This window comes from Anabrus simplex, chromosome 1 (genome assembly GCF_040414725.1).
Source record: "Anabrus simplex isolate iqAnaSimp1 chromosome 1, ASM4041472v1, whole genome shotgun sequence".
Classification (NCBI taxonomy): Eukaryota; Metazoa; Arthropoda; class Insecta; order Orthoptera; family Tettigoniidae; genus Anabrus; species Anabrus simplex.
Genome location: NC_090265.1, coordinates 1093523899 through 1093550033, shown reverse-complemented (window position 1 = coordinate 1093550033; position 26135 = coordinate 1093523899). Strand labels below are relative to the sequence as shown.

The 26135-nt window shown below is 42.1% G+C and overlaps 1 protein-coding gene across 1 annotated transcript in view; it reads right to left on the bottom strand.

Moving 5' to 3' along the window:
• Nucleotides 1-26135, bottom strand: part of LOC136876459 (acetylcholine receptor subunit alpha-like) — a 1223921-nt gene that overhangs the window by 264825 nt on the left and 932961 nt on the right. The window contains exon 4 of the mRNA XM_067150449.2: nt 11288-11332. Coding sequence (XP_067006550.1) covers nt 11288-11332 — 45 coding nt within the window. The remainder of the gene's footprint in view (nt 1-11287; nt 11333-26135) is intronic.

Sequence of the window (26135 nt, the reverse complement as noted above, 5' to 3'; positions counted from 1 at the left end):
TTAGTGGTACCAACATTAAATGGTTGTTTGGATGACTTAAAAGCTGGAGGGGAACATTTGAATATGGCAGAAGTTTTGTAAATAATGTATGAAGATAATTATGAAGTGCTGTTCAGTTAGAGGATATAATTATGAAAGTGGTCCTGTGTGTAATACGATGCAATCCGTTGTAACGGCGCGCAGTTAGTACAGGGAGCAGTGAGGCAACGCTCAAGAAGTAGACCCTCACACCACCCCGGTGAAAGTTTTATGGCGCTTACGGTTCCAATCTGTAGCTAGCTTCAGGTAGTTCCAGTCCTAATTTTTAGATGGCGCTGAAGGTCATTCACAACATGTAGATGGTTGTAGGAAGGTTCTGTAGATGGCAGGCAAGTGGACATGAAAGGAGCGATTTTTGTAATTAAAGGTTGTTTGCCTCGAAGTGAAGTATTTCAAGTCTAACCTCAATCACTGGGCCCTTCTGACAAAGAATCAGTCGTATAACGGCAAGTATTATGGAGATAATATTGCTGGATTGCATTGAATCCGACTTTACCCGATCGATTAACGATTGTTCGAACTATTATCGACTTGAAGCGATAGTTCCCATGATGCTACAGTATTTGTATTGTTTGAATACGAAGTGCTCATATGCCTGCGCTGTAAATATTTGTTCCTTGTGCTTGTTTATTAGAAATGTATATTCGCCAGTCCTCCTGAAATCCTGTATTTTCCGCTGAAGTACACCTCAGGGGCTGGAAGTTGAATGGTTCTATTAATGTATTTATATATACACTGACTGAGCAAATACCGTGGGATAGCGGAGCACTGATGCGCAGGTGTGTTGTCTCCGCACCACACGCCCCCTGTGCAAGCGGTAGTTGTATAGGAGATCCTGTGAACAGTGGCTGTGCATGTGACAGGTGTAAAATGGAACGTCGTCGTGAGCTGACACCGTTTGAATGGGGCATGGTGGTCGGTGCCCGACGGATGGGAAGTGCGATTTCGGAAGTGGTGCGGGAATTCGGCTTCACACGATCAACCGTGTCCAGGGCGTATCGTGAATGGTTGAATGCGGGTGTCACCTTCCACAACAGACGAACGACCGGCCGTCCAGCCACCCTCGATGACCGTGACCGGCGACATCTGAGACGGATTGTCAATAGTAACAGACGGGCAACCGTGCAACAAATCACGGCTCAATTCAACACAGGCCGTGCTAGACACGTCTCCCAGTGGACAATCCGTAGAAACGTGGTTCTATGGGGTATAGGAGCCGGCGCCGCACACAGGTGCCACTGTTAACCCAGCGTCATCGGGCACAATGACGCGCATTTGTCGCCAGTCACAAGGGATGGCCACTAGAACAATGGTGTAACGCGATATGGTCGGACGAATCACGATTTCAACTGCACCATGCCGATGGGAGGCACCGTGTATGGCGCAGACCACATGAAGCGATGGATCCCGCCTGCCTCGAAGGTGTGGTCCAGGGTGCTGGTGTCTCTGTCATGGTCTGGGGTGCATTTTCCTGGTATGCAATGGGCCCCCTAATTATTCTGGAAGAGACTTTGAATGGTACGCGGTATGTTGAGCTGCTCGGAGACCATCTCCACCCATTTTTGGCCTTCCAGCGCCCAGACGGTTCTGCGGTGTTTCAAGATGATAACGTGCTGCCACATCGCTCCCACGTCGCCCGAGAATGGTTCCAGGAACATGCAGCGGAGGTCCAACGACTGCCATAGCCATCCAGGAGCCCCGATATGAACCCTATCGAGCATATCTGGGATGTCCTGGAACGCAGGCTCGGTGCCATGGATCCTGCACCCATAAAGAGACCAGCATTGGCGGCCGCTCTGCAAACGATTTGGTGTCAGCTGCGTCCAGAGGACTACCGGGGACTTGTCGACTCACTTCCACGGCGTCTCACTGCAGTTCGCAGGGCCAGAGGAGGCCCAACACGCTACCCATGACATTTGCGAAGACAGGGTATATCCTGTCTCAGTGCACTTAATTCTGTTATTTTTACTTTTATGTGGTACTGTACTTGGATACTGATGTGATACCCACATCTTGCGTTAGCTATGCTTTGCTGTCTTGTTTTTGAAGGAATTTATTATTTGTCATAAATCAGCTTTGTGGAAATGTGTCAATCATCCATTTCAAGGCAAAGCTACTTTGTTGAGTGAGGTTATGCCATCAATGATATTATAGTGGTCATAGTAGTTGAGGGGCTGTGGTGAAGGAGGGGGGATAGGATAGACGGTGGAGGGAGGGAGGGGTTGTGGTGAGCATAATCGGATGTGCGTCACTACGGCGGAAGTCACTTCTATGCGCTATCTATTGATAATAATAGTAAAGTATTGCACACTCCGCGCATTGCGGCGCTATCTCTGATTGCGGACTGAAATTATAATGGGCCATCTATCTTGGAACCGAAATTTATTATTGACTTTCATCTCTATCCTATTATATTTTCTTTGCTCCACACTCTGTGTTCCGGTCGTGATCAGGCAAAATGTGTACGGTGTTCAGTTCAAACACGTGGTGGATAGCCTGAGCAATAGAATTTCTTGATCATTGATAGTGGCATCGTGCATAAACTTTATCCGATCGGATTACCCAAGTACGGTAACAAGGAGAGTGATAATTAAATTTCACTAGCGAGATAGCATTTTCTTGATGAAATAGTGTGGAGTGCAGGAATTGAATTGTGTGGCAGAAGAGAGTTACGCAGAACAGAACTATGCTTCAATTAGCTTTCAGTGGCAACGCAGCTTGATTTCTGATGTATGAACTGTGTTGGTGCTGATTAATAACTGATATCTTTCCTTATTGCTCCGTGAACTTTATCCTTGTACGGGTCGCAGTTAACAAACTGTGCCAGGAAATAGCGTGCAAGAAGGACAGTGACCAGCGACCGTCATCAATTGGCCTCGTGCGAATGGACAGTGATGCGCTCTGGTGGCAAACGTGGAGTTCCTAATCGGGAGAGCAGTGCTTGCTAGCTCTATTGTTGCATGCGGTTTGCATTGACATTATCTTCTGTAATATGAGGTCCAAAATTAATTGTGGTTCCACTATTTGTAACAGTAACAACAATTATTGGGTGTAATTTTACGTACAGCAACTCTCCTCCTGGAACTAAGTCTTTATCGAGTTTCCGAACGACAAACATAATGTGATCAGGAGGAAAGCGTGGACTAAATCTGTGAAACCTATCACGAAGGATGAAAAACCGTGGACAACTACGAACAATTCCAGTATTTATATCAGTTATTTTGTAACATGAATGCTTTGAAGAGATCCTGACTGCCCTGTGCATAAGGCCTACTTAGATTACTTCTGATATCAGTTTCAAACAGAATGAGAATTATTAGAAAACAATTATTGCTGAGTGTTAAAAAAGACGAAAATGAAGGCATGAGATTGACAACACAGTCGAAAATTTCACAGGAATTAACGTCTGTTTGATTATTGACGCAAGTGCACGGGCTAGTAAGATAAACAATTTTCATGCCGTGTTTTGCTCATTAGAAAATAATGATGCAGGCCAATGCAGTGCCAGTCAACAATCAGACAATTACGGACAATTAATTAACAATGGGCGAACATATTATAAAAAGGTTTCTACAACTTCTGTATCTCTTCACTTTTCACATATCTCTGTTCTCGAACACGCATTGGTTTTTACCACTGTTGCAAGCACGTAGTTTTGGAAGCGTCTCTCTCACTGTTTACAAATAAACGCAAGGCAGCAATGAGCTTGCACCTTTCTGAACAAGCCTGCCTTACATAGTCAGTTCCCAGATACCGGACATCTATCCGAGTCAGCCTGAAAAATATTTGTATACAGAAAATTTGTTAATGTCTTTGAAGAGTACTGTGTTTTGAAATTAGATAGTGTTCGTATGCCTGCATTTAAACTTACAACGTAGTTACAGTGAATTAATAAATGGAAGTATGCAACGAAAACTGATTTTTTAATTTCTCACGGTGATTTTTTAATATTTGTCTCCCCTCAACACAGGCTGGATATTTCTCCCGATCTTTCTTCTACGTGAAAAATATCGGGATTGTCATTCAACTGCTCTCCTTTCCTTATTGTAGAATCCTCCAAATAAGCCGGGTTCCATTTCACAATCTCATCGAAATGCTGCCCAGACTAATGATTGTTTACTACATGCGTTCGCTACTCCCCCGTCTAGGTTCGCCTTTCCTTGCCGCTAGGGGCGCCACGAGTACCAAACAGCTTCATTCTCATGCGGCCTATAGCTACCCGTGATGGAAGACTTTGCCACCAGGGATTCGAGCATTATCGTGATGGAGTACAGTCCTTTCACCATGGTTGGGCCCTTCTTCCCGATGGCTCAGCTGTGGAACAACATTCCTCAGCAGAACAATGGACGTTTCCGGAAGTGGCCGAGTATTTTTGACATTATTATGGCCTGCAAACTTCTATAGCCAGTTTTGTCTTTTAAGTAATGTAACTATGTGATGCATGCCGTTTTTTCTTATTTTATACGTAGCAAGGGATTTTAGGATTTAGTTAAGTTCGTTGTACGGATGTCAAAGGGGGGAGAATTTTGCTGTGCATAATTAGATTTATGGTGCAATATGTCTTCTGTAATTCCGTGCGTGTGTTGAAATGTCATCAGTGAATTTATTGTGTGAGATAAGCATGTGTTACCTTAGACGGTATCACGTGCATTAGTAAGCTGCATGGGCATGGTCGTTTATAGCCTTTGATTATGGTCTTCAAGATAAACATGGGATAACGTGACAGGTTGTGAACCAGTGATCACCCACAGCCAGGTCAAATATTTAGATAGCAGTCCATCGTGAGATTTAATTTAAAGTCAGATAATAGTGCTGTGTTAGAAATGTTTGTTTGTTTTTCCTGCGAGATACTTAAGTAAGGACGTATAGAATTTTGTCTTCCAGTAGTCAATGGAACGGTATGTGTGGGGAAAGTTACTGGCGGATTAAGACGAATACGACACAGTGATTACAGATAGATGCAAATTTGTCCCGTACTCGAGTGTAGAAAGGCTTCGTATGAATATGAAATATGAGATGAAATAATAGAATGATTTATTCCTGGTGAAGTAAGAACCAGATGTTATGAGAAGTGCCTTGAGGAAGGTCGTGTGAGGAAATGTTAATCAGCTGAGCGGGAGGCTTGTCTGTATATTTTGCTCGAGTGTTTGTGTATTAGTGATAAGACAAGGGTCCGCAATGCTTGAAGCATACATCCGTGTCCGTTTGAGAAATGTTGTGTTAGGGATCTTTTAAAGTATATTATGTGGTTTCAAAATAGCAAGATTACCAATTCGATGAAGCAGGTACCCCAGCACTAATTTAGTTTGTCAAGCGTTGTGAATAATGTAATGCAGATTCAGGAACGTAGGGATTTCATAGAGGTCCAGCAGGACATCGGTTTAATCCTCACCCATGTCACTGGTTATGGTTATCTCGTGGAAGGTTACTGCAGCATTGGATTTTGTTTTCCTTATATGTTGGTGTATCATTGCATTTGTAACACATGTTTTGAGCAACACGATTCATATCTGTGGTTGTAGTGTATTTCTTGTTTGTCGTCGTGGATTTGTTCTACGTGGTTGATACTTGACGCGTGGGTTCCAACCACATAGCCGTAGAAGCAGTGTAGTATGTAAGTTTTGGGGGTTCCTCTGTATTACTGATACTGTTCATTTAAGTTAGAATACTTCGCTACGTATGCGCATATTTATGCATTTCAATTTAATATTTAATTTAATGAATTATAATTTGTGTATTGTAGTTTGTTGATTTCATATAATTTAGGATCAATATGACATCTGGTTATTGGCATTTGCTTGGTTATGATTTTTCAATAATGCATACTCATGGGGCGATTTTATATCAGAAGTCCTCGGTTGATTGTGGTCCAGTTCTAGCTAATTAAAGGATGAATGGGGTGGCGAAACAATGTTTGCACTTTTTTGTTGTTGGTGAATCAAGTTATTTAAAACAGATCACTTAAAGGTAGTGATTGTAATTATGTAGAATGTTTACCTTCAATAGGAAACCCCAAACAACAGTTTGTAAAGATAATACTATTGGATTCAATAATGAATTAATGTTTATATTTTATGAAATGTGAAATTAAGAAAATATGATTTATTATTTTGAATTAATCAAGATGGACAATGACGTTTGAAATACATTCATAATTTTGATTATATAAGTGGTACGTCCATTCATTTGTGTCACATGGCCTAGTGTTTATTATTATTATTATTATTATTATTATTATTATTGAGTTTCAGTTTAATTTGCTTCAGTATTGACTTTTTATGCCAAAGATAGAATAAATTTAGTACTGAAAGATAGTTCTCATTCATTATTTTATAGTATTTTAACTCTATTTCCTTCCCTACTTAGTTAATTAAGATTAGTCACCTTTTATTTTGTTTTCACCTCAAAATATCACCTGAGATCACCCGTATTCGATCCTAGGTTGAGCATCCAGAGCCCAGCATTATGTTGCGGGCGGTATTCACAATGCATTTGTCCGTAGTCGGGGCTCACGTGGCAATATTTATTCCATCTATTTATTTTTTCTTCCTTATAAGGATATCTGAGACTTCAGAAAAAGTCAAACCGAGCTCGATAGCTGCAGTCGCTTAAGTGTGGCCAGTATCCAGTATTCGGGAGATAAGTAGGTTCGAATCCCACTGTCGGCAGCCCTGAAAATAGTTTTCCGTGCTTTCCCATTTTCACACCAGGCAAATGCTGGGGCTGTACCTTAATTAAGGCTACGGCCGCTTCCTTCCCACTCCTAGCCCTTTCCTGTCCCATCGTCGCCATAAAACCTATCTGTGTCGGTGCGAAGTAAAGCAACTAGCAAAAAAAAAAAAAAAGAAAAAAAGGAAAAGTCATATCTTCATAAAGGATGCCTAGCTGAGTACAAAACGAAAATTTAAAAGGCGTGAGTGAAGAATGGTTTGAACTCTCACTGCTCCGAGTGTCCAGGCATATCTGCCATGAATATTTCCACGCAGCTAATTCAAGCATGGTCAAGCATTATAACTATATTCACGAGGAGAGAGAAAGTTCTAGCTTCGAAAGATTACTGATATTACAGACTTATGGCCCAGTTTTAAGCCTTTATTGAACTCTCCAAGAGTAGTACTTACATGGTGTAAGCTATCACATCTGATGTACAGCATTTTCGTGCCATTGATTGTAAAATACTTTTAAAACACGTTTATATCGATTTAGATGCGTTGAGACTGTACAAAATGGCGGTGTATTGACATGTCTGCAATCGGCCCTAACCTGTCACATTTTGTATGGTACCGCAACCACCCTTTTCTATAAAAATAAAATGGCCTCTTGGACCAATCAGCTGAGCTGTGTCTTTTTAGACGCAAGCCTATGAAGTCTGCCGAAGTCGGGATCGATCCTCGATACCTCTATCATTTTATATGTTTGTCTTTATGTGTTTTTATCCACAGGTTTTGTTCTATTTGTGTGAGTGTACCTATCTGTTGATATGTGTCTTGTATACATTTGGGATATTTAACTCGATATCTAATTTGCTGGGAAGCCAGTTCTGTCTGGTCAATTTGCATATGAGTGCGGGACTCATACAGTAGAATTAGTGCTTTATTTTGGAGGGGATGATTAGGAACCACCCTGTACCAGTGTGTTTTTATTGTTTGTATCCGAATATGTCGGATTGTAAATATAGTCACTTTTTAGTAATAGTGTATTAGTATTTCATGAACATCAAAGAGACGATTCAGATCGATGCCTTAGCGCAAACGGACTTAGGAACTTAACTAGCGCAGCTAGACAATTAATTCGTAGCATGGATCAAATCTCCATGTAATAGATTTTTGTAACATTATTTTACGGGTCGTTACCCGCTTTCTTTTACTTTGAATATATTTTGTTGCCATGTATTTCATTTTCATGTGCGAGTCACATTTTTACGACCGATTCTAGGGTCGATGTTGCTTATTCCATTTTGGATTTCATTTTAGAATGAACCATATTTATGTTTTGGACCAATAAATCCATTCTACCCCTTAATATGTTTTTCTCATTCGGAAGATATTCCTCCATATTTCCTGTCCATATACTAATTAGTATGAGTTTATTTAGAGGTTTTCTTACGCCCATTTTTCCAACATCACCACGCGCTTTTCCCCTGAGTTAGTCGGACTTAAGTACAGGATATGGTGCAGTACTACTGCACAGCAGCACTATATTTGGTGTCTGCATATCGCCAATGGCTAGTGTGTTCAACAACGACGAATACACCGACATCAGTTTAATCTGTGGAGAATCTGATTAGAATGCAGCCGAAGCTCCAAACAGACGTCTGCCTTCTACACACATTTTGTTTCATACAACCAACTCTTTTATAGAGTGGAATGTCTACACGTGTATAAATTAATGAGTTATTAAATTGTCTTTTCTGCACCTTTGTCGTATTTACAAATGCACCCCGTTATGGAACGTGTGCAGTAAAATGACTGCTGTTTGTTTTTACATCATCCACAATACGGCACGTTGATAGCACTCCTTCGAAAACAAGTGATTAGGCATCCCATGCATCGCTAGTGCATGCGGGACAATTGTAAGTAGAAAGTACGGCGCTCGCGGGCCACCTGGTATAATCCATCAAGATTTCTGCCTACTGTCACGTCTTCTCGACGATTTTTACTGACTTGTCGACAACCTAGGAAATTAAAACTTGTGCCTTGTGCCTTCAACACTGAGCCGGGTTGAGTGGCTCAGACGGTTGAGGAGCTCGCCTTCTGACCCCAACTTAGAGGGTTCGATCCTGGCTCAGTCCGGTGCTATTTGAAGGTGCTCAAATATGTCAGTCTCGTGTCGGCAGATTTACTAAAACGTAAAATAACTTTCGCGGGACTAAATTCTGGCATCTTAGCGTCTCCAGAAACCGTAAAAGTAGTTAGTGGGACGTAAAGCAAATAACATTATTATTCTACTACATTGTAGTTTTGCTAAAACTTATTAAAACTTCTGGAAGGTTGACAACAATTGTTTAAATAATAATAAAAAGGTCTGATTAGATCGTTGTCTCATTGTCCCGCCATATTGCTGTAAAGCTAATGCTGCCCTATCAGACGGGTGCAGTAATCATTCCACCCATCTACGTAGTGTAACGGTTAGCGCTATTTACTGCCAACCTCTGAGACCCAGGTTCTATTTCAGGTACCGCTAGAAATTTAAGATTATCAAGGAGATGGTTCTACGGGTATATGCACCTCACCTCCGTTGGGAGTGTGCACGAAAAGAGCTGTCTGTACCACCTCGGGATGAGGACAGCAATTTAATTTTTAGTATTCCTTCTTCTTGCCTTTCTGACGCCGATTAAATTCATGGCTGTGATTCATACTCTGTTCACCACTGTGACGTAGTGGTTAGTAGGATTAGCTGCCATCTCCGGAGGCCCGTGTTCAATTCCCGGCTCTGCCTCGAAATTTGAAAAATTGTACGAGGGCTGGAACGGGGTCCACTCCTCCTCGGGAGATCAACTGAGTAGAGGGGGGTTCGATTCCCACCTCAGCCACCCTCGAAGTGGTTTTCCATGGTTTCCTACTTCTCCTTCTGGCAAATGCCGGGGTGGTACCTAATTTAAGGCCAAGGCCGCTTCCTTCCGTCTTCCTTGTCTATCACTTCCAATCTTCCCATCCCCCACAAGGCCCCTGTTCAACATAGCAGGTGAGGCCGCCTAGGCGAGGTACTGCTCCTCTCCCCAGTTGTATCCCCCAAACGAAAGTCTCACGCTTTAGGACACTACCCTTGAGGCGGTAGAGGTGGGATCCCTCGCTGAATCCGCGGGAAAAACTAACACTGGATGGTAAGCGGATTAAGAAAGAAAGAAAGAAAGAAAGAAAGAAAGAAAGAAAGAAAGAAAGAAAGAAAGAAAGAAGAAGTATTCTTACTTTTTGTAGTTACATAGTAGGTACGTAATTGTAGGCTGAAACTTTGTAGTACAGCAAGTAAGTTGTATATTCCTGAGGAGGTTATTCACACCTAAATTGAGTTCTTAGCTGTAAATCTTATATTTTATAGTTCTGATTACGCCCTTAGAAGTACAAAATTCAAGGTTAATGCTTTGTGGTTTTCATTCTCTAACTGTATTCTCTTGAGAAGGACATCGCTTCTTAAACTGAGTTCTTAGCTGTGATTTTTATCTTTTACAGTTCTGACTATAATTATTTCATTACTAATTAATACTGCTGTATGAAATCAAATGAATGGCTTTCGGAACGTCAAATTTCACGATTTTGTCCATTTGCTTATTGATTTGGATGATAAGTTATATTGCTTGATAAACTGATGATAATGGATTATTTATTCATGGATCACATTAACACCTTTAATGAAATATAAGCCATTTTTATTTTTCGTTAATTTATTATTATTATTATTATTATTATTATTATTATTATTATTATTATTATTAATTTATTTAATACGTTTTTCCTCCGTGATTGGTTTACTCACGAACTCAGCGAGGGAACCCACGTCTACCGCCTCAAGGGCAGTGTCCTGCAGCATGAAATATTTGGTCGGGGATACAGCTGGAAAGGAGGACCAGTACCTCACCTACTGTGCTGAACAAGCTTGTAAAAATATTGGTCTCTTCCTAGCTCACCCCAGAAAGTTTCCTAACGATTGTTGTTGGGAGGTCCGAAAGATTTCCTAGTAAGATGTCTTAAATCGCAGCTTGTTAACACTCCGAGAATTTACTTAATAACTTAATACATTTCATTTTATTGCAAGTTGATTTACATCACGTCGGCACAGATAGATCTTATGGCGACGATGAGATAGGAAAGGGCTAGGAGTGGTAAGGGAGCGGCCGTGGCCTGAATTGAGGTACAACTCGCTCGGTAATATACTTCCTGAATTACAACATGGGAACTACATATTTAAATGTTATCTCAAAACAGTTACTTTTAAGATGTCGTGTTGGTACTGACGTAGCAATATGTGTATTTAGGTGCACGGGCGTTGAACCTCAAACACACTCCATCTACAGAACACCCGTTGAATAAGGATAACAAAATTAACACCAACCATACTTTTTCAACATTTATTTTCCTTTAGAATGGTATGAGTTTACCTTTAAAATAAATTTAAAATTCACTCTAGAAACCCTCTCAATCAGTTAATTAGAAGTTTTTAATATTCTTTGGAAGGAAACTTAACCTAACTTTTTGAAGTACGTCATTAAATTAAATTGCTCCCAATGCAGGAGCGAATGCCATTTACTCACCTGCTCCACCCATAAGTTGGTCGTCATGATTTGGTTCTTGAGATTCTGAAACAGACAGACATACATCATGTTAGTTCACACAGCTGGTGTTGGGCCAGCTCCAGCTACCACTTCTGAGAGCTACTTCACTAAACTGATACATTACACCACCAGTTGAACGAGTTCATTTGCTGTCCATTCAGTTAAAATGAAGAAGAACACTCATTTTGATTTTATTTATTTACTCCACGAAGCATGCGACGAAATTCTAAGGAAAGCGCATCAGCATCAAATGAAGCATCAAAACGAGGGTTACCGAGTTGACAAGGCAAGAATAATTCGGATGGCATAGCAATATGATCCTATTAAGGAAGATAGATAGATATGATTTATTTTAACTAGCAAAGTTAGGGACACGTGTCCATGTCTTACACTTAACCAGTGAAATACATAATTAACATAAAAATATATAACATACTGAATAAATGAAAAAAGAGACAAACAAATTACTACGGTACTATGCTATCCTGCTGTACATAAAAATAACTATTATAATACACAATATAAATTAACATTTTGCTTCCTACGAAGAAATTAACATACAACAAAGAACGAATTACAATTTCAATAATAATAATAATAATAATAATAATAATAATAATAATAATAATAATAATAATAATATAGATAAACCTACTAATATTTACAATTAATTTGTCCAATTCCAGAAATATATCACATTGACGAATGTTACAGTTTTCATGTGTTTACTGTGGGTGAAAAATATTGCAAAATGGGGATAGGGATAAGGATAACTATGCAGGAGACCATAGCTGAGTACTTTCTAACACTATTGATGAATAATAATAATAATAATAATAATAATAGTCTAATAATGATAATAATAATAATAATAATAAGAAGAAGGACCATGGGGAGAAGAAGAAGAAGAAGAAGAAGAAGAAGAAGAAGAGTGTCGCACTACGAGCTCGTTTCATAGAGATATTTTGAACACATACTTTTAAATCTTCCGTGGTTTGATATCCCTCTGACCTCCTGCGGAAGGAAGTTCCATTCACGGCTGGCCACAACACTGAAGGAATTGTTGTAGGTTGAGGATTTATGCTTAGGAATAGCGAGCAATGTCGAGCTCAGCGCTCTGGTGTTTTTATCATGGTGTTCAGAAAGGCTATGAAATCGTTCATACAGGTAAGATGGGGATTGTAAGGTAAGGATTCGGTGCAATGAAGTCAGGGTGTGCAGCTTGCATCTGTCCTCAAGGCGTAGCCATCCGAGGTCGACGTAAGACTGGGTAACATGATCTGAAAATTTCAGATTACATATAAATCTTACACAGGCATTCTGTGCACGTTGTAGTTTATCTCGAAGCTCGGTTTTCGCATCTTTGTAAACTACGTCACAATAATCGAATATTGGAAGAACGAGGGTTTCAACTAGTTTCTTCTTTAAACTGAACGGAAGAGATTTACTTAGGGAATAAGGATGGTGGAAAACTAAACAACCAACCAACCAACCAACCAACCAACCCCGTTCCACACACAACCCGTTAAGGAGACCTTGACCTGCCAAGTAGACTGCCACTCAGCCCGGCATGGAGGTTTCAAACGACATTTTAATGTGTCTTGAGGTAGCCCCGTGTCGGTAGATTTACGGGCACGTAAAATAACTCCTGCGGGACAAAATTTCGGCAGCTCGGCGTCTCCGAAAACAGTCGAAAAGTAGTTAGTGGGACGTAAAAACAATAACATAATAATAATAATAATAATAATAATAATAATAATAATAATAATAAAGTTATTATTAAATATATTAAACATTTTCGTTTAGTATTTTATGACATTCCATAAATGTTAGTTTGTACGTGAAACATACATATAGACGTACATACATACATACTTACATACACACACACCTTAATTATAGACTGTTATGCCTTTCAGCGTTCAGTCTGCAAGCCTCTGTGAATTTGCTAACCATTGCCACAATCCTCTATTTGTTGCTAGTTCGGTGGCCTCATTTAGTTCTATACCTCTTATCTTTAAATCGAAAGAAACTGAGTCTAACCATCGTTGTCTTTTTTTCCCCTCTAATTCTCTTACCCTCCATAACCCTCCTAGGTAACCTATCCTTCTCCATTCGCTTCACATGACTTGACCACCGAAGCTGATTTATGAGTACAGATTAATCCATGGAGTTCATTCCTAATTTATCCATTCTCTCCTTTATCTACCCTCCTGCCGTTGTTCCCACCTGTTTGTACCTACAATCATTCTCGCTATTTTCATGTCTATTACTTCTAAATGATGAATAATATATTCTGAGTCCAAGATATTAGACTGCAGGCTTCGGCACAATCTGCCATTAAGACCAAGTCGTCAGCATAGGCCAACGTGCTTACTATATTAACAGGTAAATGAATCCCTCTCTGCCGCTTAATACCTTTCAGAAGATGATCCATGTAGACTATGAACAACAGCGGTGAAAGATTACAGCCTTATCCTTGTAAGTACCTTGAAGCAAGAACTCATTCTACCATTAATTCTCAGTGCAGCCCAATTGCCAACATAAATGCCTTTGATTGGTTTTAATAATCTACCCTTAATTCCATAGTTCCCCAGTACGGCAAACACCTTTTCTCTCGGTACCCTGTCATATGATTTCTCCACATCTAGGAAATATTAACATGACTGTATATTCCTCTGGTAGCACTTTTCAGTTACGTGGCACATACTGAAAATCTGATCCTGAGAGTCCCTCTGTAGTCTGAAACCACACTGGTTTCCATCCAACTTCCTCTCAACCACTGATCGCACCCTCCTTTACAAAATCCCAGTGAACACCTTGCCTGGTATACTGATCAATGAGATACCTTGATAGTTGTTGCAATCCTCCGTGTTCCCTTGCTTGTGCGTGAAAAAGTAATTTTAATTAATACTAGATATACTACCTGGCGCTACTCTTGAATGTTTACTTTCAGGATTTGTGCTACTTGTTAACTATGTGTGAAGCGAAAGATTGTAGACTTCTTTATTGTGACGTTGATTGATATTTACGAACTAGTTTTTAGCCTTAGAATTGTTGCTATGAGTGTAATTTCAATTTTAAGTTTACTGGGTAGATTATTTTGAAATTTGTCCCTGAGGCAACCGAGGTTGTCTAAGTGGTAGTTGGTCCTTTCAAATAGATAATAAAAGTAGGTGATAACTGTATGTGTTTACACGGAGCGCGGTAGAAATTATGCACACGAGTTCAACTGTCATTAGGACTGTCACTTAGCGACCCCGACAGTTGTGGATTCAATACTAAAATCGGCCGTTTTCGATTACTCTTATATGTCCATTCCTTCCCACCTGCATAGTGGTTCTAGGAGTGTCATACCCACACAGAATTTTTTCCAGGTAGTAAGTTATTTCTGTGCCAAGTTTTGTTGAGAGCTATGCTGCAACATACACACATCCATAATCTTGGTCGTTTGGACATTTTTTCAACATTGTTTTACCCCTTCAACCGGTGGGAGCTGAATTTGGACTTAACGGCATTCGGAGTGTCACTAGTGATCTCAAGGACCCCAAAACTGTGGATTTGCCGCCAGTATTGGCCATTTCCGAATATTTTGTACATGTCACCCCCCCCACCGAACCGTACGGGTAATAGGCGTGTCTTGCCCCCCTCCCCCAGATTATATTTTTCAGATATTAAGTCTTGTGTGTACCAAGTTTGGTTAAGTACTATGCGTGTACTATACGCGAACCTTTTCTTGAGCCCTGAGCTCCCTAGTGCTGAATCGGTAGACCTCGGTTATCTTCGACAACCATATTGGCAACCTTTGAAACACAAACTATGAATCGCTTATTCATCGCTGTGCGACATCTGGCGTACACTTTACGAACTAGTACTGTTGTTGTTTACACAGCAAAGCCAAACTATACAATTCATGCTAGGAACAAGATTCGAATCGAGATATGTTATATAATGTTAAATAATGTATGTGTGACACAATTGTTGACGTAAGATAATACATGTTTAAAAAATTCATATCGATCGATTATATTATCGATTCAATTCAGATTTCATTTCAATCCAGTTGGCAGTATAACCGGAACCGGCAATGCTCCCTCCTTACTCCTCACCTCGTAAAAATCGGGCTCAAGAAAAGGTTCGCGTATAGTACATACAACTATACATCCATAATCTCTGTCAATCTGGACATTTTCAGTTTCATCCCTTCTCACCCCCAGGCTGATGGGGAATAAAATTGGACTTAAACGGAATCCGGAGTGTCACTATTAATCTCCGCAACTCCGAAAACTGCGAAGTGGACACTAATACTGGCCGTTTCCGATTATTTTTACATTTTATTATCTCTCCACCCCTATCACTGCTAGTAGACAAAATAGTGATACGCAGTTACAATAATGACAATAAACTGCAGTCAGTTGTATATACTGTACCAGCACAATAATTTTGATGAACTGAATGAGCAGTTTAGTACAAAATGCACCTTCATTAGCGATTAATTAAAATATTTTATGGAATTCAGTTTAAAAGTAACCCTTTCAACTAATGGAGCTTAAAAATCTACAAAGTTGCATTCACAGAATATTTCATAGAAATATTATAAATTGTTTAAGATGTTGTAAGAAATACTTTTATCCATTAATGTCTCTTATTACAATATCGACTGCCAACGGCCGTAGCCGTGTTGAAACACCGGATCCCGTGAGATCTCCGAAGTTAAGCAACATTGGGCGTGGTCAGGAGTTGGATGGGTTGCCACGCGCTGTTGGTGGGGGGTAAGGGAATGGAGGAGCGGAAAGGAACTGGCCACCCTACCACACGTAAACTCCGGCTCAGGAACACCCCTGCGGAGGTTCGGACCTGCCTTCGGGCAGAATAACCCTTACCTTGCCTACAATATCGTCTGGAGGTAATGCAGATCAGCTAGTGGAACAGTATAATGTTTCTTCAGAACTTTGTTGGATATTTGGGATTTTACTATAATCATACTACTGGATGGTCCATATCCTTTAAGTTCCAATCACGTTTGATCTCTCTCTCTCTCTCTCTCTCTCTTGTTCTCTCTATCTTGATCATGTACAACCTCATTGCCTATATTTTAGAGTACGTAACCAGCTCTCAGTTCTACTTCCTATATAGAAGTGCAGATTACTAATATCCCATATTATTTCTAAACTCTATTCTACACTCCTGTTCACACACATCACATCACACTACCGACCTCCACATGGAAAATATTCCTTCGCATAGGGTTGGCATTAGGAAGCGCATTCGGTCGTAAAATATGGCCAAGAGTGACGACTTACTGAGCCGAAGTTGGTGGGTTCGATTCTAAGTCCAGAGGCATTTGAAGGTGCTCAAATGCGCGAACCTACTAAGGAAGTGGCTGCGTGGGTTGGGTTACGTAGTTGCCATCTTTGCTTTCGGGAGATAGTGGGTTCGAACCCCACAGTCAGCAGCCCTGAAGATGGTTTCCTGTAGTTTCGAATTTTTACACCAAGCAAATGCTGGGGCTGTAGCTTAATTAAGGACACGGCCGCTTCATTCCCTCTCCTAGCCATTTCCTATTCCATCATCGCCATAAGACCTATTTGTGTCGGTGCAACGTAAAGCAAATTGTAGAACAAATACAATAAAAGAATAAAAAACCGTGGACCTCATTTAGCTAGAAATACTAGCACGTACATTCTAGTACTTCGACGGCTTCGAAAACCATATAAAGACGTTAGAGTCCATGTGCGACACAGTTCGGACATGCAACTCCATCAGAGTGTAGTAAAATTGGAGGAAGAAGGAGAAGAAAAGAAGAAGCGAGTGGTTGGATGGGTATTTGGGTTTTTGAGGTTAGACTAAGTGTTACATAAAACTGCAAGTTTGAATGAACTGAGATTTGTTCGATATGGATGACACGCGAAATCCATGTCCCATTATTGTTTGACAAGTACATGGGTGAGCGAATCGCTAGCATAGTCAAACGATGCTGCTTGCTTTTCGGCTCTAGAAGCTAGACTTTGCTCTGAACAGGCCTCCCTAACAAGCTGCCCGGAGACCAGAGAGCAGTTTAAAGCTCTTCGAGAGGCGGTTTCTTGACAAGTGGCTTGTTATTTCGACATGGCGGACAATGAAGGGCAATTCGTAGACTAGAAGTACAGGACCTACCTCAAGCGTGTTTGGTTCATGTATAGGAAAAACCCCGAACCACTTGACAAGCAATCCGCAAACACCACGCAATTCGGAACGATAATGAGAGCAGTGACGGATGCTGATTCTTGCATAAATACTGAATACGATTTACATGTGCAATTGAATGCACGGAATCGTGCCGACGCATCTGGTTTCCATTAGTGCTTTTCCTTATGATATAGTCACAAACTCCTTTAACATTATTTTGTTGGCCACGCTGGCCTCATGATGAGCCAACATCTTATGGGCTCCATAGATCTCCGCGCACCAGAGATCTAATTGTGAACAGTGTTTTCACTCACGAAAATTTATGTGTCCTCTCAGCCTCACGAGTTCTCAAGTTGGTAGCATGAGGTGGTGACCCTGGGGCACTTGGTTGAAACTGGTATTAATGAGTGGCGTGACGTGAAAATTTCCTGGGTGTTGCCTGTTCGAAACTGATACCTTTGGGGAGAGGATGAAGTTCGTTCGAATGTTCTACTAACGTTTCACGGGGAATTTATTTTCAAATATAATATACAAAGTATAGAATTATACGAAAAATAATGAAATGATTAGAATAATAATACTATACGTGGAAAAATACCTGAAAGTACTGTGTGTGAAGTTTTTCCTGTTGTGTTGCGTCTACTTGTACTTCAATTCAATTCGTCGATCCTTTTCCAAGAACACGTCAAGTCTTGGTAATTTTTCACCACCGAGCTCGATAGCTGCAGTCGCTTAAGTGCGGCCAGTATCCAGTATTCGGGAGATAGTAGGTTCGAACCCCACTGTCGGCAGCCCTGAAAATGGTTTTCCGTGGTTTCCCATTTTCACACAAGGCAAATGCTGGAGCTGTACCATAATTAAGGCCACGGCCGCTTCCTTCCCACTCCTAGCCCTTCCCTGTCCCATCGTCGCCATAAGACCTATTGTGTCGGTTTGACGTAAAGCAACTAGCAGAAAAAAGAACAAAAAAATTGTTCACCACCATACAACCACAGTGATTCTGTACATCAAGACACATTAAAATGTCTTTCGAAACCTCCATGCCGGGCTGAGTGGCTCAGACAGTTGATGTGCTGGCCTTCTGACCCCAACTTGGCAGGTTCGATCCTGGCTCAGTCTGGTGATATTTGAAGGTTCTCACATACGTCAGCCTCGTTTGGTAGATTTACTGGCAAGTAAAATAACTCCTGCGAGCAAAATTCCGGCAGGTGGGCGACTCCAAAAACCGTAAAAGTAGTTAGCGGGACGTAAAGCCAATAACATTAAAGAAACCTCCATGTGATTTAGGCCGGAAGTCTAAATTCAGTAGTTTGTCCGCCGTTCAAAATAATATTTCTCACTAAATGTACATGATCCTAAGGAACGGTTTAAAAGGCCTTCTACTCACACGGAAGTTCTTCACCAGTCAGTTTAGAAGCCATGCTAGGGGACTGCAGGGGTTGACTGGAAAACACTGTTTGCCTTTTTGTCTAAATAACAAAATAATTAACGACACCAACTACTACTAAAATGTTGTCATTCCTCCCCTGAGGAGGAAGGCGGGCCTTTAGACGGTAACGCCGTCTCTCAGGCCGGAAGATTTGTTACGGTGAAAGAGATGCACGGAGAAGGTGAGGTGGTTGTCGGCCGTGGCCTATACTAGGAACTTCCCCGCATTCGCCTTAGTCCAGGAAAATGGAAAACCACGGAAAATCATTCTCAGGACAGCCGACGGTTGGGGCCAGCCGTGAGGTCCAGCCCTGTACCGTTTTCCGAATGCAGAGGCGTAGAGCCACGGTAGAGCCGTGTCCACCCCTCCTCTGCTCGGTTGGCTGGTCAGAGTACAGAGCTTTTGGACTACGGACCACCCGTGGCCACTTGAGGGCCGAGATCCACTCTGCATCTACCGACCACGACACCAAGCGGCACACAGTCTCACCATGGCACTGGAGGTCACTTACACCCAGCCTGGCCGAGTTTGCCGTTGAAGCGCTGCAGGCAACATGTGGTGAAAATCAGAAACGTTGAAGTCGTTTTCTGTACGTACTCTATCAGTTCAATTCTTCGGTGCTAGATGCACTAAGGCGAATGCCGGGACAGTTCCTATTTTAGGACACCTTCTCCGAATGTCATACCACTGCAACAAATCTCTCTGGTCTGAGAGACGGTGTTACTGTCGAAGAGGCCCGTCGTAGCCTGTCCGGGTATGGAATGGAACTTCCCCTCTCCCCTTCCCCCACCGACACAGACCGAGTACAGTAGGCTTCGGCTTAACAGCGGCTGGTATTGGCTAGCCTTGCAGCTCTACGGAAGGTGGACGGGCTGGTCCTCACCGTCGGCTGTCCTGAGAATGGCTTTCCATTGTCCTGCACTAAAGTGAAAACCGAGACACGGCTGCGACCACCTTACCTTCTCCGGAAATCACACCATTGCCACAAATATCCTTGGCCTGACAGACGGGTACGGAATGAGAGTTTATAACCACGTTCCGACCCCGACGGCTTAAGGTTTACGAGCCCTAGGGAGTCTTCCATTTTTACCTCTTTACGCTTTTCGTGCTCCTTTCATTTCTTTTGTCGATTTCCTCATTCTTCTTTTCCGTTTAACTCTGATGAATGTTAAAAGAGAATGGTTATAATCACCACCACAAAGACAACATTGCCAGTCTTTCTACGGGGAGCATGCATGAAGAGCGACTCGGTCTATCTAACTCTAGAACAGACCGAGGGAGAAGCATACTCCTCTAAGGCTCGCATTCACCATCGCGAGAAAAAAACTTTTATCTTGGTTTAAAGCTAAGAAAACCGATGTATCAGTTATATTTATATTCACCAACAATATTATCTCGAACAAACGGTATTATCTCGGCTTAAAATTTTACCGGAGAAAGTTGACCGGAAAGATAGCAGCTCGTAGATACTTGACATATTGAGCCTTACTGAAGTGCTCATTTCATTTATTATTCCTTTATTGAGAGTACAGTGAATATTTCGTTTTATTGAGTCTTAGTAACTTGCAGTGACCAAGGCATCGGTTTCACAATTTCAACAGGAAGCTTGGAGCCGAGGGTCTATTTGTTCGCCAGCTATACTAGAAAGAGGGGTTGCTCCATGACGCACCCGACCTTCACTTGCTTGCTTTAGAATAAGGAAATGATGGAAGACAATGACAAAGACCAATGGACCAAATTTCCGAAACCCGGCGCGAGGCTAGGATATCATACGACATGAGATTAAAGTGAGCGTCGGTGACGCGATGATTTGAACCAATGAATGGGTAGCATCATTCCAATACTGGCTATACATTGGTTAAAGCGAGAGATGGCCCTGAACGAGCATAGGGCAGCGTCTGTGGAGGCGAAGTGACCAGCGCGTGGGTTAGCGACCCTTATTCGGCAGGAGTCTTCAAAGTAGTAAAATTGTGAGAAGAAATGTCCACTTACGTCGAGTGCGGAGTCACGTATTATGTGTCTTGATCGTGTGAGGACTTTCTAACATTTACAGTAGCTCAATATGCGCAGACTTCACTTAATTACTCATGATTTAGGAGCGAGCCAATAATATTTGTAGCATGGGGGCTTGTAAGAACAATGCCGAGGCAATAACTTTACCTTTACGCACTAACATTTCTGGGTGGAAGTGAACTTTGATCAATTTGTATTTTAGTGTCTTCAAATTTCAGACGGAAAGAACAGTGCCGATATGAACATTTACGCGCATATTTGCCTGCCTATTTAAAGTAGATTTTACGAGGATGCGAACGCCTGATAGACACCACAGTTTCTGGTCCAGCATTGTTTACTGTTTCCAGATGTAGAGCTGTGACATAATAGAGTTGTAGTGCGGAGTGAGTGGGAAATTGACCTAGTTACGGTGTTGGATAATCGGAGAGTTGTCACACTGGTTTTCACGATCACGGGAAATTACCCCGACTGTTGTAAATAGTAACTGGCAGGTTGCATTGACCCACTTGTAATACCGTAATTGAAGGGAATCTTATAGTCAAGGTCCGAACCAGCAGAAACAGGAAGACGCAGGGAGAACATGTTTTCTACGCCAGGATGGAGAACCAAGGACTGAACGAGTTCCAATTTGAAGGCATCACAGTCAATATGGCTGGCTAGATGGATTAAGAGCCGGCTGACCGATAGCAGGTGGCCGAATCAACAAAAGATGAGTGTTAGATATGCAATATCATAATGTATTTGTTCACTCTCCAGTTTGGAGTCTTTTCACCGTGTGGTAGGTGAGGATGATCTATGTTTCTAGCGAGAGGAGTTGTATTTTAGCGGCCTATTTATGTTGATTTTATTGGTGTTTGTCCGTGTCATTACGGTTGATGCTGTAGACGAGACTTTTATATCGCGACGCTTAGTTTTGGCTTGTCTTTTATATGACCGCGCTGAGGATTATTTGTGTCATGTAATGATTTTCAGAGACCAACGTTGAGTTGTGTGCTGAAGGTAAAAGCCTACTCTGTTATTTTCTTGAATTTTGCGTCATGTAATTTATTTCAGGAAAGAAATTGATTTGTGCGTGACGTTGTACAGTAAGGTCTACCAGATGATTGGTTTTGTATCATGTAATGTATTTCAGGAAGCTGCGTTGAATAGGAAGTGATTGATCAAAGTGTAAAATTAATCTCATTCATATTTTCCATCGAGACTGTGTGTGAGTGGGAGTTGCATAAATGCGGCATGCTTTTTCCTGGTGATGCCTGGAAAATATGAACACATGATTTTGTTCTTGGATGTGTGTATATTGTTCCATTTACACTGACTGACAGAGCAAATGCAACACCAAGGAGGAGTGGTTCGAAAGGGATGAAAGTTGGGGAAAAAACAGAGACGGCACGGACGAATAATTGATGTTTATTTCAAACCGATATGCAGGTTACACAATGCGCACGGCATCGACTCAGTAGGATGTAGGACCACCGCGAGCGGCGATGCACGCGGAAACACGTCGAGGTACAGAGTCAATAAGAGTGCGGATGGTGTCCTGAGGGATGGTTCTCCATTCTGTCAACCATTTGCCACAGTTGGTCGCCCGTACGAGGCTGGGGCAGAGTTTGCAAACGGCGTCCAATGAGATCCCACACGTGTTCGATTGGTGAGAGATCCGGAGAGTACGCTGGCCACGGAAGCATCTGTACACCTCGTAGAGCCTGTTGGGAGATGCGAGCAGTGTGTGGGCGGGCATTATCCTGCTGAAACAGAGCATTGGGCAGACCCTGAAGGTACGGGAGTGCCACCGGCCGCAGCACATGCTGCACGTAGCGGTGGGCATTTAACGTGCCTTGAATACGCACTAGAGGTGACGTGGAATCATACGCAATAGCGCCCCAAACCATGATGCCGCGTTGTCTAGCGGTAGGGCGCTCCACAGTTACTGCCGGATTTGACCTTTCTCCACGCCGACGCCACACTCGTCTGCGGTGACTATCACTGACAGAACAGAAGCGTGACTCATCGGAGAACACGACGTTCCGCCGTTCCCTCATCCAAGTCGCTCTAGCCCGGCACCATGCCAGGCGTGCACGTCTATGCTGTGGAGTCAATGGTAGTCTTCTGAGCGGACGCCGGGAGTGCAGGCCTCCTTCAACCAATCGACGGGAAATTGTTCTGGTCGATATTGGAACAGCCAGGGTGTCTTGCACATGCTGAAGAATGGCGGTTGACGTGGCGTGCGGGGCTGCCACCGCTTGGCGGCGGATGCGCCGATCCTCGCGTGCTGACGTCACTCGGGCTGCGCCTGGATCCCTCGCACGTGCCACATGTCCCTGCGCCAACCATCTTCGCCACAGGCGCTGCACCGTGGACACATCCCTATGGGTATCGGCTGCGATTTGACGAAGCGACCAACCTGCCCTTCTCAGCCCGATCACCATACCCCTCGTAAAGTCGTCTGTCTGCTGGAAATGCCTCCGTTGACGGCGGCCTGGCATTCTTAGCTATACACGTGTCCTGTGGCACACGACAACACGTTCTACAATGACTGTCGGCTGAGAAATCACGGTACGAAGTGGGCCATTCGCCAACGCCGTGTCCCATTTATCGTTCGCTACGTGCGCAGCACAGCGGCGCATTTCACATCATGAGCATACCTCAGTGACGCCAGTCTACCCTGCAATTGGCATAAAGTTCTGACCACTCGTTCTTGGTGTTGCATTTGCTCTGTCAGTCAGTGTATGTGATTTTTATTGGTTCCGATCTGCAGTTGTTCTTTGTGTTCATGAGTATACTCATTATCGAGGTGTATATATTGATAGGATGTTTTACCACTGAGCGTATGTTTTGCTATTAGCTTTACGTCGCACCGACACAGATAGGTCTTATGGTGACGATCGGATAGGAAAGGCCTAGGAATGGGAAGGAAGCGACCGTGCCCTTAATTAAGGTACAGCCCCAGCATTTGCCTGGTGTGAAAATGGGAAACCACGGAAAACCACTTTCAGGGCTGCCGACAGTGGGGTTCGAACCCACTATCTCCCGATTACTGGATACTGGTCGCACTTAAGCGACTTCACCTATCGAGTGCGGTGAGCGTATATTTCATTGTGTACAGTTAGATTAGTTATTTTCACCCCAAAGCGCATTACAACACGTCTTTTCTTTAAGGTTACGGACCCCATTGCAATGTAAAGTGTGCAGGAATGGGGAAATACTCATCTAAAGTGGAAATAACAAACCAGCCAGAAGCGTGGTGCGAGCGCGCGGGCGAGTGTTAAAATGCAAAAGGTTTAACAATTTTCTTGCTAAATGTTAAGTATGTGTGTTGGCATACACTTGTTAAACATATATTATTTGATCCTCAAGATAAACTCTATAAGCAGTGAGAAAGCTCTGAGTCATATATTTTGTTTGTGTCACATTTGATGATTTTTGCCTATATATTTCGTATTTTCTCGTTTATCTTAATAAACATATTTTCCTCTAAACTGACGTCATGCCTCACCTTGTATAATTTATAGTTATTAGTTGACCTCGTCTTGTCCATATTCGATGTATGTTCCTCATCAAATCCAGGGTGTCTACAGTAACTTAAAAGTACAAGCTTGCTCGCTTTTCATATACTGAGCAGAGTCAAATGGTAGGATAGCAACAGTGATCATAATTCGTTCTAATGAAGATTTCGGCGAATATAATCATGAATCTTCATATTGGCTGGACAGCGTTAATCAGGAATCAACAATTATGGTGTACTATCTGAGAAAACAGACGTCAAAGTAAGACCAATAGGTTCTTTGTTCTGAAATATTGTTCTGAAATTAAATTAATAAATATATTCCATGTAAAGACACTACTGGCTACGTATTGAATAAGTTTCTATTTACCTGAAAATTGTGACTATTTGATACCTTTCCCCTGAAATTTAAAAGCTGCATTTCATATCAAGAATGTTTTCTAAACCGAGCCAGTTGGCCGTGTGGTTAGGGGCGTGCAGCTGTAAGCTTGCATTCGGGAGATAGTGGGTTCGAACCCCATTGTCGATTGCTCTTAAGATGATTTTCAGTAGTTTCCTACCTTCACACCAAGCAAATGCTGGGACTGTACCTTAATCAAGACCATGGCTGCTTCCTATCCACGTTTATCCCTTCCCTGTCCCTCGTCGCCATAAGACATATCTGTGTTGGTGCGACGTAGAACAACTTTAAAAAAGTCTAACAAGTGTATATTTAACAGTGAATGAATTTGGGTCTGGGTCCTTTCGATGAAAGTGGGCAATGGTAAATCATACTCAGAAATGCCATTGACTTGCTTATTTTCGTAATTTTGAGGGTTGGTTCGTTTCTCCTTAATATAATTCAGTTTAAATCTTACTTACGAGGTAATGCCAAGAGACTCGTAATTCTATCCTGTTGAACAAGATATTATTTTCTTGAGCGCTCATGTGTTGCGGCTGATCTCCAGCGTGGCACCTCATTTCCTGTAACAAGGTAGACAAGTGCCTGCAGGGTCCTAGACGGCTGTTAGGGGGGAAGTTTGAGAAACAGGCGAAGTTCTCTAAACGTGAGTGTATTTACTGGTGACTTCTTCCGAGTTTCAAGCTCTAAACATCGTAGTTAGTGAACCAGTTGGTAGCGAGCTACTATTATTTGGACCACGAACTTGGGTCCAGTAATCGGGGTGAGTGGCTCAGACGGCACAGTGTTGGTTTCCTGAGCCCAAATTGCCTGGTTCAGTGCAGTTTGATTTGAAGGTACTAAAAAACGCCAGCCTCGTGTTGGAAGATTTACCGACACGTGAAATAACTCCCGTGGGCAACATTTTGATCCCTTAAAATCTCCCCAAATCGTACAAATAGATTATTATTATTATTATTATTATTATTATTATTATTATTATTATTATTATTATTATTATCATCATCATCATCATTTCTTCTTTTCTTTCTTCGCTATGCCCATTCAAAGAGCGCATTTCAACTTCTTCGTTGGCCTGATGGTTTTCGCCTTCTTAACCTCCCAAAATCTCTTCATGAATGCAGTGTGTTGCATCTTGCCTTCAGTGGATCACTTCCTCCCAGTTTTCTTTTTAGATTTCTCCACGAATTTGTGCTTGGCTACTATTGTGCTAAAAGCTCCACGATCTTCTATGATGTCGCCCGTGATGTTCATTTCTTGGAGGTCGGTCTTAGTTTCTTCTAGCCAGTTTATTTTCACCTTCTTTGAGTTGATT